At 41.6% G+C, this 13,744-nt stretch overlaps 1 protein-coding gene across 3 annotated transcripts in view; it reads right to left on the reverse strand.

Annotated features, from left to right (window-relative positions):
• scaper (S-phase cyclin A-associated protein in the ER) overlaps positions 1–13,744 on the reverse strand; it is a 291,693-nt gene that overhangs the window by 103,240 nt on the left and 174,709 nt on the right. For all 3 annotated transcript variants that reach the window (XM_078532314.1, XM_078532315.1, XM_078532313.1), the window contains one exon: positions 2,128–2,243. In XM_078532314.1, the coding sequence (XP_078388440.1) occupies positions 2,128–2,243 (116 nt within the window). The remainder of the gene's footprint in view (positions 1–2,127; positions 2,244–13,744) is intronic.

Here is a 13,744-nt window from a genome sequence, read left to right on the forward strand (position 1 = left end):
GGAAGCTAGACGACAAGGATTTTGCTTTATTAGTTTGTATGATTGAAAACAAATGATTTAAAAAATGCATAGTTTGTGCAGAAATATAAATATCTGCTGGGAAATAAGAATTTTAAAGTTGAAACCTGAAAAGGCTTGCCATTAAGATAAAATAAAAGGGAACACACTAAATGCTGGAAGTGTAAAATAAAAATGGAAAATGCTGGAAACGCACAGCAACTTTGTTAGGATCTCAAAAGTGAAAGAGGTGGTGACCAAATCTAACTTATCTTTTCTCCTTTCAGATGCTGATGAGCTACTGCACGATTGGTCCAATGAAAACATATACATTGCGACCTGGAAAAGCTGTTCAGTCAACGAAGCTGGTTTCTGTGGAATTCTAACTCTCCCAGCCTGGCTGTGTTTTAAACATGTCTACAATTTGCATCTCAATTCCAGGCATTGACCACCCATTGTCTGAAGAGGTTCTTTCTGATATCCCCCTAAGATGTACTTCGCACCAGTTTTATTTACAAACATACACATTGCTTGGGTGAAGAAGCATAAACCCTGATTATTTTACTTGGCCGAGAAGCAGGCCTGGCTGAACAAACAACTGTATGAGCATGCTGGGATGATTTTCCGACTGACTTCCCCCTTACAACCGTTGGGAATTTACTCCACTACTCAACCAAGATCACAAATTCATTGAAGAATAGCCGATAGCTGCCTGAATCCATTCATACAGATAGTTTACCATTGTGTTGCACTAACTTGAATCTCCTATTTTCAATTATTTTTGAATTTCACATGAAGATTTTATTTCTGTGTAAAATGACACTGTAGCTCAAACAGCAACTACAACATGCATTGATATGTCTTTAACACAGCAAAGCCTCCCAAAGTGCTTCACAGGGGCATTATCAAATAAAATTTTATATGAATCCACATAAATAGGCATTGGGACAGGTAGTCAAAGAAATAGGGCTTAAAAATAACAAAGGAAAAGAGGTAGAGATGGAGGGAGGGAATTTCAGAGCTTAGGGCCGTGACAGTTGAAGGCACGGCTACCAATGATGGAGAGCAGGAAATCGTGGTGCAGACGAAACAGAATTGGAGGAAAACAGAGTACTCAGATGCAGACCTACAGGTTACAGAAATAGGGATGGCGAAGCCATGGAGAGATCTGAACATAAAGAAAACAATGGCAACTGTAATTAACTCAATAATAAAGCTTGTGTGGATGGGGTGGGATAGAGAGGTAGCACAGAAAGATGGACATTAGTTAGGACTGATGCAATTCAACTTATTTGAAGGTAAGTTATTTAAACTCAATCTTACACTGGCACAGGATGCTAGTGCTCCTATGTGTTGTGTTGCAGATCTGCAAGCTTGCAACAACTATTGTTCACATGCCAAGTTCCTAATGACTGTGGCACAAAGTCAATGGAAGGTGATAAGTGGTACTTATGAATTTCCTGTAGATACATGAAGCAAAAAAGATATTCAGCCTATTTCATGCACCTAGCAACCAGATCAAGGGAGTTGGGAACAGGAAGCTAATTAAACAATGATGTATAGGACAAGAGCAGCGATATATAGGACAGGAAAATCTAAAGATTTCACTTGTTCCTTAAGAGATTAAGCAGCACAGAAATTTCATTTTCAGGGCTGGTTACAAGGCTAGCCTAGACCACAGGTCTGAAAGTTTCTTCTTCCTGACGTTCATCTAAAAAGTAGCAAAAGGAAGAGTTTGCATTTATGTAGTGTTTTCTCAAGTCCGAGGAATATTTCAGAAATGTTTCTCATCCAATATATTATGCTTTCAATGAAAACGCCGTTATTCAGGCAAATTTAGCAGCCAATTTGCACACAGCAAGTCCCACAAAGAACAAATGGGGTGATTAACTATTTAATCTGTTTTGGGTGGTGTTGATTGAGGAACATTGGTCAGGAAAATAAGATAACTCCCTGCTCTTCTGTGGATGACATGATGGGATATGTTTGTGTCCATGTCCAGTTCCAGTCTTCATTTAACAATTCATGCAGATGCCCCACCTGCCTGTTCCGTTCTACCCATAAGAAAGTAAGGAATGTAGAACTACACATTCTTAAAAGCAAGCAAATTGTCTGGAAGAAAATACTAACTTGAGTGGAATCCGAGGAGTAATGTTAGGGCTGGAAACAGTGTTCACAACATGAAGGATCTGCTCAAGGGCAGTTAGGCCTCCGCCAACCTGGAATCCAATTTGATCTGCATTATTCTGCAAGAAAGGAGAACAGAAATTAGTCAGGAACTCCAAACAGTCATGTATCCAGCTCCAATTACATGTGTTTTATTTGACAATGGTCTACAGGGGCATTGAGAACCCTGCTGAAATAAGAAACGAGTTGAGCTATTCAAAATGGAGAGTAAGACCCCTGACTAGCAATGCTGAATTTGCTGACCCTTTGTGTTAGAAGAACAGCACAATTTATCATTTGGAGTCCATAGTCCTTTCGACTTGATTTGTGTTGGCATGCAGAACGTGTTTGGTAAACCCAAACATTTGTGCATTAAACGTGGTTATGAAGTCACCTGTTGCTTAAAGCATAGTGGATTATGTTCATCCAATGACCTGGAAGCAGTTCTAGCACAGATTTTTCTGTCGGCGGTAAAAATGAAATAGTTTTGGACTGGTCTCAACTTGGTACCAAGTGTCATAAATCCAAAGCAGATACATGTCTATCACGGTGATTATTGGTACTAGTTTAAAGGAGAGACTCAGGGAGGAAGAAAATTAAAATAATGTATCAGAGCAACGAGTATAGTAAATAATATATATGGTTAGGCCGATATGTGACATTTCCCCTTACAGCTAATTAGCGCGACACAGTTGACTGAGTCTCTATGGTTTTGTGTTTATTGTTGAAAAATATTCTACTCAACATCTCTGTTCTTTATGAATCCAGAAATAGGAATAATCTGTCTTTGAGGAGAGACAGTATGACTAAATAACAGGAACAGTGCCTCAGCCTCAGATCAACACCACATTCTTTTTGGCATTTGGTTTAATTTTTTACAAGGTGAAAAGTGTTATATCCTTTGTTTATTTATTGTTCTTTGTATAACACTCTTGGTTATAGTTGTTGCGGCTGTAGTGTGAGGGGAAAAAAAACACTTAGGTGTTACCAATTACAAAGAAAGCTCAATGTTCAGAGATACTTGGTTTTTAAAGCTGGTGATAATTTATTACCATAATCCAGGATTCATCAGATAAATTACTTTGATGCTGCTGCATATAGTGTGCACAGTGTGTAAGCATCCTACTGAAGCTGGAGACATATGGTACATTTAGAAGAGTGCAAATGGCATCTTTGGATCCTGGTATCCAATCATAAATGGCCTAAGTAAAGACAGCATTTGGTATAGCACTAGTCACACAGGTCCAAGATCCCAGGTTCCTGATCTGAATTCCTGGTCAGTGAAGAGTTAGCAGATGTCAGCTCTGGTAGTAATTGGGGCGCTATGATTGACATTAATGGAGGGAGGAAAAGTGGAAAAAACAATTCAGTCAGGACTCACACTCCTGATTGCTATCCAGAAACTCTAGAGAATGGAAGTCAAGCAAGGACAGGGTCTCAATACCTATAATGCCTTTGATGGACTAATAGCGAGACCAACTCATTTTAGTGAGGGCTGCTGACACCTGTGAAATTGCACCCAAAGAGGAGACAAAAGAATAAACACTGTAAAACTAACTAAGGTTAGTTATATACTAGTATCCTAGCCCCTTATTTTTTTCTATATACTTTCTAACCAAACAAAACATTTTCAAAAGTAAGATGCAATTGAAACGTATTTGCATTACTGGTGCTCATTACCAATAACCATTCATACCAATACCAATTTGGAATTAAAATGGATGAGATATTTCACTTTCACATGTTATACATATTAAAGGAGGACGACACGCCAAAGACTCAGTTGTGCTGTTAGCACTTTTATAGCTCATTCATAAAATAGACCTAAAGTGACCCTTGCAGACTATCATTCTCAAACAAGCCAGCTCCACAAGGCAACAACAGCAGGCCTAGTTCTGCCCAGCCAGCTGCACTTCTGGGTGCTCTTGGCCTCTTGGGATGGCTGATCACCAGCTGCCACACATCTGGGAATACAGGCGGACAAAGTGTGCACAGTTTTATGATAGAAGTGAGGCAAGGCAGGTGCATCAAACCTAGAAATACACAGAGATTAAGACACTGAAATAGACCATTCGTCCCAACTAATGCACATCTGCCTCCCTACACAAGTACATAATTCCAATCATATTTTTGCACCCTGTTCTCACATCCCTTCAACCTTTATTCTTTCATCCACCCATCCAATTTAATCTTGAATCTCTGACATTCTTTCGGCCTCAACTGCTAGCCCCGGAATGAAATCCCACAGCCTCACAGTTCTGAGTGATACAGTTTTTCTTGCCTACTGTTCTAAATCTCTTGCATTTAATCTTGTATCCGTAGCTGCTCATTTTTTGGCCCCTCAAAAACTGGGAACAGATTAAGATGCTTTTATGTTATAAAAAGGCAGCTGATGACACTCGTTCAGTTTTCCCAAGGGCTAATTTATCTTGGTCCAGAGGCAGCAGCGATCCAGTTTATGGTGGGAATTGCCACGGGAATCATTGCCTCAACTTCCGGACACAGCTTGGATGGAGGTTGGCAGAAAATGGGAGCAGCAAGAATGAATAAGTGTCAGTGAGTTGCTGGTACAATACATCTCCCCTTGAATAGTAATGGTAAAATGCCTGCACATGGAGGAATCACCAATCCTATTTTTAGATTGGACAGTTGGCTTTTTGAGTAGTTCGATGGGAAATTACTCAACCAGTCCATGCCGGAATACGTAAATATAAAATATTTAAACATGAAATATATGGTTAGGACCATTCGCAACTTAAATTTTATACTAATAGATCTAAGACTCGGAAGGTTTTTTCATGTGAACGTACCTTGCTGTTTTTAGCCATGAGAAAGAGGCATTGGGAATGCTGTTGATACTGCGTGGACTGAACCTTATTTTCATTTCCTCTTTTGGAAGAGCAACTCTGTTCAAACAGCTGAACAGCAATTCTTATTACCTTACTTAAATATGTTTAAATATGTATGAAATATGTTTAAGTTTGACACTAAACATCTGATTTTTAAAACATTTACATTTTCTCCCTTTTACCTTTAGCTTTACATCGTGGGTGCCTTTGCGGTTAAGGTTGCTTGGCTTTTCAATGAACTTACACCAACAAAGTAAATAAACTCAATGCATGATTCCTGCTCCTGTACATCCCCAATTTTAACTGCCCCATCAATGGCGGCTATGCCTTTAGTTGCTGGGGCTGTAAGCTCTGGAATTCTTTGCGTAAACCTGTCTGTCTCTACCTCTCTTTCCTCCTTTAAGACATTCCTTAAAACCTGCCTATTTGAACAAGTCATCTGCTCTAACGTCTCCCCCTCAGGGTGGTCAAATTTTGATAGATGACGCTCCTGTAAAGTGCCTTGAGACATTTTACTATGTTAAAGGCATTATATAAATGCAAGTTGTTCTCGTTCCACTCAGCGGCAAAGCTAGATGTTGAACTCTAAAGAGAACAATTCACACGGAACAAAAATCATATGAGGTGAAAAAGATACACAGCTAATTAAATTAAATGAATTGAGCCAAACTGACACTCACTGAAATTGAAAAATCAGTTGTACACAGTGACAGGCAGGAGGGAAAAGATTTAAAGGTTGCAATTCCTTCTGCAGACTCAGAAGACTATTTAAACTGCTCAAGTACAGTTCTTTTTTTGCATGTTTGCAGCATTTTCTTTGTAACCCAGCCAGTAAGGGGTGCACGAGTATCGACTGGAACTCCTCCTTGTGTCGAAGCGTTTGGGTCTCTATGCACTGCCACTTAAATAATGAGATAGATGAAGTTGGGGTCACAACATATGAGGAGCTGCAGCCACAAGTGTGCATCCTATGGTATATCCACGGTACACAGAATTGGAACTTGTTCAATGATTGGAACGAGATTAATTGAGTGAAACTGAAACTTGAAAACATGGCAGGAGAGCAACCATCATAGAGGCTCCTTAAAAATATTCTGTAAGTTAAAACAGATGGAACACTTTTGTTATTCGAGCAGAGCTGCCATTTTCATTTTGGTTTCGCAGGTGGGCTCATTCCTGATGCTCAGCTGCAGTCCAAATTTATTTTTACGTCAGTCTCTTTATTGTGTTTGGCATCATATGTAACTCCAAGAGACAGCAGAACCCATTGGAGGCTGGCCGAATCAAGAATGGTTATCCTATCTAGAATCAGCTTTCATCTAGAAAAAGGTTTGTATATCATGTTTAAAGAGTTCAACAACAAATAAAAGTAGACATTAGAGGAATGCAATTAAATCCATGCAATTGCTGAATCTTAAAAAGACTAATTTAATATTTGAAATATGTAACTTCAGAGACTCAAATTATACACTGGAATGCACTGCCTCAAAGACTGGCAAAAGTACATTCAATAACGACTTTCAAAAAGGAATTGGACAAATACGTGAAGGGTGAAAATTTGCAGGACCACGGGGAAAAGAGCACAGGAGTGGGACTAATTACTAACTCTCTTGAAGAGCTGGCACAGGTTTGATGGGCCGAATGGCCTCCTTCAGTGCCATATCATTCTATGATTCTACAATACTGCCATCTCCTGATGAGAAGAACAATCTTCGTCAACATTCAACTCTTTATTAGTTCCCCTATTATAGCCTAAGAGAAGCTAAAGCACCATGAAGCTTTCTGAAACTTTTTTCCAAAACTGAAAAAGTGACATCACAGGAAAGCTGTGACCTGATTGGTTGGTAGGAAATCTGCACCAAATTTGAAAAAAAAAATACTGCAAAGCTATTTAATAAATTAATTATCTAAGTAGAGAAGGCTGGGCAGGTAATGTGCTGTAGCTGTATGATGTGGGAGCTGGCAGATCCCATTGCAAACCGCAGTGACCACATCTGCAGCAAGTGTTGGTTGCTGGAGGAACTCCGGCTCAGAATTGACGGGCTGGAGTCTGAGCTCCGGACGCTGCGGCACATCAGGGAGGGGGAGATTTACCTGGACGCTTTGTATCAGGAGGCGGTCACACCCGGTAGATTAAGTACCTCAAGTCTGGTCAGTGGTCAGGGTCAGCAGGATGTGACTGCAAGTGAGGCAGGTAGAGGGGTCCTGTGTTCAGGAACAGAGGAGCCTCAGCTCTTGACCTTGTCCAACAGGTACGAGGTACTTGCTCCCTGTGTGGATGAGGAAGAGGGCTGTAGGGAGGATGAGCCAGCTGACCACGGCACTGTGGCACAGGAGGCCATTCAAGAGGGGGGAGCAAAAAGACAAGTGGTAGTGGTAGGGGATTCTATAATTAGGGGAATTGATAGCTTCCTTTGTAAGCAGGATCGAGAGTCCCGCATAGTATGTTGCCTGCCTGGTGCCAGGGTGAGGGACATCTCTGACCGGCTTGAAAGGATATTGGAGAGGGAGGGGGAGGATCCATTTCTTGTGGTCCACGTTGGGACAAATAACATAGGTAAGACTAGGAAAGAGGAGCAGTTTGGGGATTATCAGGAACTAGGAACTAAATTAAAGAACAGGTCCTCAAGGGTTATAATCTCCGGATTACTACCCGAGCCATGTGCAAATTGGCATAGGGAAGCGAGAATAAGGGAAGTAAAGGACTAAAGGAGTGGTGCAGGAAAGAGGGGTTCCATTTCATGGGGCACTGGCATCAGTATTGGAACAGGAGGGATCTGTACCGTTGGGACGGTCTCCACCTGAACCGATCTGGGACCAATATTCTAGCGAAAAGGGTAAATAGGGTGGTCAACAGGACTTTAAACTAGAAAGTGGGGGGGAGGGGGGAGGGAAGGGTAAAACTCCAAGAAGTATGACTAATGGGAAACAAAGCAGCAGGTTAGCGTGTGGGGGGTGGATTCAACTTCATGGAAAATTATGAAAAAACTGAAAAGAACGGAGCGCCTAGGAGAGGCTATTAAAGTCTCCAGAACACAAAATAGGACAGAGTGTTTGGAAAGGGCTAGGAATCTAACTTCAAGCACATCAGATAAAGGGATGACAATGAGAAAGGGGACGGGAAATACAGGACTGAAGGTGTTGTATCTGAATGCACGCAGTATACGAAATAAGGTAAATGAGCTTGTGGCGCAGATTGAAATTGGCAGGTATGATGTGGTGGGCATTACGGAGACGTGGCTGCAAGGGGATCAGGACTGGGAGCTAAATATCCAAGGATATACATCCTATCGAAAAGATAGGCAGGTTGGCAGAGGGGGTGGGGTTGCTTTGTTAGTAAGAAATTAAATTAAATTGATAGCAAGAAATGATGTAGGGTCAGATGATGTAGAATCTGTGTGGGTAGAGTTGAGGAACCGCAAAGGTAAAAAAACCATAATGGGAGTTATGTACAGGCCTCCGAACAGTAGTCAGGATGTGGGGCACAAGATACACCAGGAGATAGAAAAAGTGTGTAAGAAAGGCAAGGTTACAGTGATCATGGGGGATTTCAATATGCAGGTAGACTGGGAAAATCAGGTTGGTAGTGGATCCCAAGAAAAGGAATTTGTGGAATGTCTACGAGATGGCTTTTTGGAGCAGCTTGTGGTGGAGCCCACTAGGGAACAGGCAATTCTAGATTTAGTGATGTGTAATGAGGCAGATTTGATAAGGGAGCTTAAGCTGAAGGAACCCTTAGGAGGAAGTGACCATAATATGATAGAATTTACCCTGCAATTTGAGAGGGAAAAGCTGGAATCAGATGTAATGGTATTATAGTTGAATAAAGGCAACTACAGAGGCATGAGGGAGGAGCTGGCCAGAATTGACTGGGAGATGAGCCTAGCAGGAAAGACAGTGGAACAGCAATGGCAGGAGTTTCTGGGAGTAATTTGGAAGACACAGCAAAAATTCATCCCTAGGAAGAAGCATACTAAAGGGAGGACGAGGCAACCATGGCTGACAACGGAAGTCAGGGACAGCATAAAAGCTAAAGAGAAAGCATACAATGCGGCAAAGAGCAGTGGGAAACCAGGGGATTGGGAAGCCTACAAAGACCAACAGAGGACAACTAAAAAAGAAATAAGGAGGGAGAAGATTAAATATGAGGGTAAACTAGCCAGTAATATAAACGAAGATTGCAAGAGTTTTTTTTAGATATATAAAAGGTAAGAGAGAGGCAAAAGTGGACATTGGGCCACTGGAAAATGATGCTGGAGAAGTAATAATGGGGAACAAAGAAATGGCGGAGGAACTGAATAGGTACTTTATGTCAGTCTTCACGGAGGAAGACACGAGTGACATCCCCAAACTTCAAGAGAGTCGGGGGGCAGAGGTGAGTATGGTGGCCATTACCAAGGAGAAGGTGCTAGGAAAACTGAAAGGTCTGAAGGTGGATAAATCACCTGGACCAGATGGATTACACCCCTGAGTTCTGAAGGAGATAGCTGAAGAGATAGTGGAGGCATTAGTGGTGATCTTTCAGGAATCACTGAAGTCAGGGAGGGTCCCAGAGGACTGGAAAATCGCTAATATAACCCCCCTGTTTAAGAAGGGAATGAGGCAAAAGACGGGAAATTACAGGCCGATTAGCCTCCGTCGTTGGTAAAATTTTAGAGTCCATTATTAAGGATGAGAATTCAGAATACTTGGAAGTGCATGGTAAAATAGGGCAAAGTCAGCATGGCTTCATCAAAGGGAGGTCATGCCTGACAAATCTGTTAGAATTCTTTGAGGAGGTAACAAGTAGTTTAGACAAAGGAGAGCCAATGGATGTTATCTACTTGGACTTCCAGAAGGCCTTTGACAAGGTGCTGCACAGGAGGCTGCTCAGTAAGATAAGAGTCCATGGTGTTAGAGGCAAGGTACTAGGCTTGGACAGAAGATTGGCTGTCTGGCAGGAGGCAGAGAGTGGGGATAAGGGGGTCCTTCTCAGGATGGAGGCCGGTGACTAGTGGAGTTCCGCAGGGGTCAGTGTTGGGACTACAACTTTTCACTTTATACATTAATGATCTAGATGAAGGAACTGAGGGTATCCTGGCTAAGTTTGCAGATGATACAAAGATAGGTGGAGGGACAGGTAGTATTGAGGAGGCGGGGAGGCTGCAGAAGGATTTGGACAGGTTAGGAGAATGGGCAAAGAAGTGGCAGATAGGATACAACGTGGGGAAGTGTGAGATCATGCACTTTGGTAGGAAGAATAGAGGCATAGACTATTTTCTAAATGGGGAGAGAATTCAGAAATCTGGAGTGCAAAGGGACTTGGGAGTCCTAGTCCAGGATTCTCTTAAGGTTAACTTGCAGGTTGAGTTGGTAGTTAGAAAGGCAAATGCAATGTTGGCATTTATTTCAACAGGACTAGAATATAAAAGCAGGGATGTGCTGCTGAGGCTTTATAAGGCTCTGGTTAGACCACATTTAGAATATTGTGAGCAATTTTGGGCCCTGTATCTCAGGAAGGATGTGCTGGCCCTGGAGAGGGTCCAGAGGAGGTTCACGAGAATGATCCCAGGAATGAAAGGCTTAACATATGAGGAACATTTGTGGACTCTGGGTCTATACTCGATGGAGTTTAGAAGGATGAGGGAGGATCTGATTGAAATTTACAGAATACTGAAAGGCCTGGATAGAGTGGACGTGGAGAAGATGTTTCCATTAGTAGGAGAGACTAGGACTCGAGGGCACAGCCTCAGAGTAAAGGGAAGACCTTTTAGAACAGAGATGAGGAGAAACTTCTTTAGCCAGAGAGTGGTGAATCTATGGAATTCATTGCCACAGAAGGCTGTGGAGGCCAGGTCATTGAGTGTATTTAAGAGCGAGATAGATAGGTTCTTGATTGGTAAGGGGATCAAAGGTTACGGGGCGAAGGTGGGAGAATGGGGTTGAGAAACTTATCAGCCATGATTGAATGGCGGAGCAGACTCGATGGGCCGAATGGCCTAATTTCTGCTCCTATGTCTTATGGTCTTTCTCTTCAGGTGTTCTTATACTGCTCACTGGAACAGGTTATACTACAGCATTTGAATAAAAATGTCCTGCAACAAAACACTGCAATATAACTGACATTAAATTATACAAGAAAATGGATGTCACTCAATAGAGCATTTTGTTTTGATTTGTTAGTCATAGCTGTACTCGCATGAAAGAGAGTTCACATTTTTTTGCCTGAACTCTAGCTTGGAAAATTGAACTGTCTTTCATGAGTATTATCACCCTTTCAACCAACCTACCAGTACCACAGTAGTAAGTCTTATATTGGGCAAAAACACATTTTTTTTTCATAGCGAGGGGAGAGAGGTGTGAACAATTGTTTTTATGAACAGGGTTTGAGGAAATATATGATAGAATAATGGATGCTGTGGTGTAGAATAACAATAAACCATGAAACCACATATTAAGACTTTTTTTCCTCTGTAATCAAAAAATGAGATGAGATTAATGTCTGGTATTAATTCTCCTGCCATCCCATACTGCGTGAAAATCTCACTTCTGAGTGTAAATATGCAGATTGTAGAACTAGTAGAAATTTCCTTTCTGAACAAGGGCAAGGGTTTTGAGCCTAATGTGTCTGTTATGAAAAGCTAGAGGAAGTCGCTGATGGGTAGAACAAGGCTAAATGCGGGATTGAATACATTGGACAGAATTTCAGAGTTTATGGAGGATGTAAGGCCAGCAAGTAGTAGTTAAATCTGAAAATGACAAAGGTGAGGATAAAGGTTTCATTAGCAAGGATCTAAGGCAGGGTCAGAGACAGGCAATGTTACAGAGGTGGCAGCATGAAATCTTGATGATTGACTGGATAAGGAGCTTAAAGCTCACAAAGGTTTATGAAAATTATTTGCTCTCAGGATCTGTATGATATTCAAACAGTTACTTGTGGTGATGGTGAACGGAGGTAGCCCACACAAAAGTGTTAAGAAATTCCAAGATATTGACCCAGCTACGATCAGGATGACTTGAGAGTTGAAGAGGAACTTGGGAGTGTTGATGTAGCCATGACGCTTCTCCTCTCGTTCTTTTTGGTGGCAAAGTTTCAATGGTAGCAGGTTTCTGTTGAAGTGGGCCGACAATCATTCAGGTTGAGAATGAGACTTGACAGCAGGGGTAGGGGTGAAGTCAGAGGTAAGTGGGCAGAGGTTGTGGTGGAGGCCAACTGGAGGAGGCTGCAACTTATTCAGGGCCATACCATGAAAGAGAACTGAAAATACTGAGGATATCTAGCAATAAATATATGGGCATAGAGAAACATAATGAAATTAGCAGAGGTGAAGGAGATGACAGATCAGCAAGATTTAGCAGTACCAGTATTGACAGACAAAAGAGTTTGAGGGAATAAAAAAATGGTGGGCTTCATCAGTCAAGTTTCAAATGGTGGTCCAGTTGTAAAATAACAACAACAAGCCTGTGATGTATGAGGCGAGAAGTCTGTCTTCAATGAGAGAAATCTCTGGGAATGTTCTTGAAATAGAGAGTGACAGTTGCTGCTGGAGAGGGACAGATACTGCTGGAGAAGGATTAAGAGGAGGGAGTGAGATTCTCTTAAGTGAAACACATGGGAAGAGGGAGGAAGGAGTGAAGGAGCAAAGGGGAGGGGGAGGGGGAGAGAGAGAGAGAGAGAGAGAAGTGAGAGGGAGAGAAAAGGGCCCTGGAACCAGGGTCCAGCAAGAAGTTGCTGCTCTTCAGCACGACAGAGGATTTTGAGCAAGAATAATTAACTAAATATTTTAAAGTTATGAAGAAAGGAACAATCCCAATCTGGAATAAAATAGACAATCATTAGGGTTTTTTATTCACGAAAATGGAGTTGTCACTTCCTCAGACCTGCTTTCTATATTTATTTGCTGGTATCTCTTGCAGCAAAAAAATCTCAAAGGAGCAAAATCAAAACAAACACAGCTGCCAAGCAGAAAGACTGTAATAATGAGGTTCTACCACTCCATCTTTCCAAAAATGCCAATCTACCTATTATTATTAGGGAAGCAGGCTGTAAGAGTGTGTTCACAACAACTTGAGATCCCCTCCCACTACACCATTCTAACAGCTTACTTAAAGGGATTACAGGCTTTGCTTCAATAACACATCTAAACTACAGGCCAGCAAAAATAACACCCTCAACCTGAATTATATAGTCAGGGAATCATATCCAATTATTAGCTAAAGTAACTATTACACAATCCAATTAAAGGGAAAACAGCTGTTAATCTTCAGTGGGCCGCTATGTATTAGTGGCTCTGTTAGCTGGGCTGGCTTTGTACTGGTTTCCACTTATAGATTGTAATTCTGTCCCTGTGAGCTATTGGGTGGTATTTGCCAGCCCCTCAGGCACAGGCAGCAGATGGGGAATAATCAGTTTGATGTTCATTAGGATTGAGTTTCAGCATCTCTGACACCCATACAGTTACTATTTATGGCATGAGTTTGGCACAACAAACTGCCTGCAGAGTTATGGTAAAGTTAAAAAAGACTTTATTCCCACTAAATTTGGGGTAAGTAAAAGCAATTATGCAGCTACTTCAATGGGTGAGGTAGTATGAGTGCATTATCTAATATCTGTATCCTGTCCCTCACAAAGTCCAATCAGTCCCAATGATGGAGGGTTGAGGGCTGGGGGGGGGTATTTTTATTTGTACTGCTCGGACAGAAAAACCGTAATTTCAAAACGATACTTCAAATTTTCGGAGAATTTAACCACG

The sequence above is a fragment of the Cetorhinus maximus genome, chromosome 30 (genome assembly GCF_964194155.1).
Source record: "Cetorhinus maximus chromosome 30, sCetMax3.hap1.1, whole genome shotgun sequence".
Taxonomy (NCBI): Eukaryota; Metazoa; Chordata; class Chondrichthyes; order Lamniformes; family Cetorhinidae; genus Cetorhinus; species Cetorhinus maximus.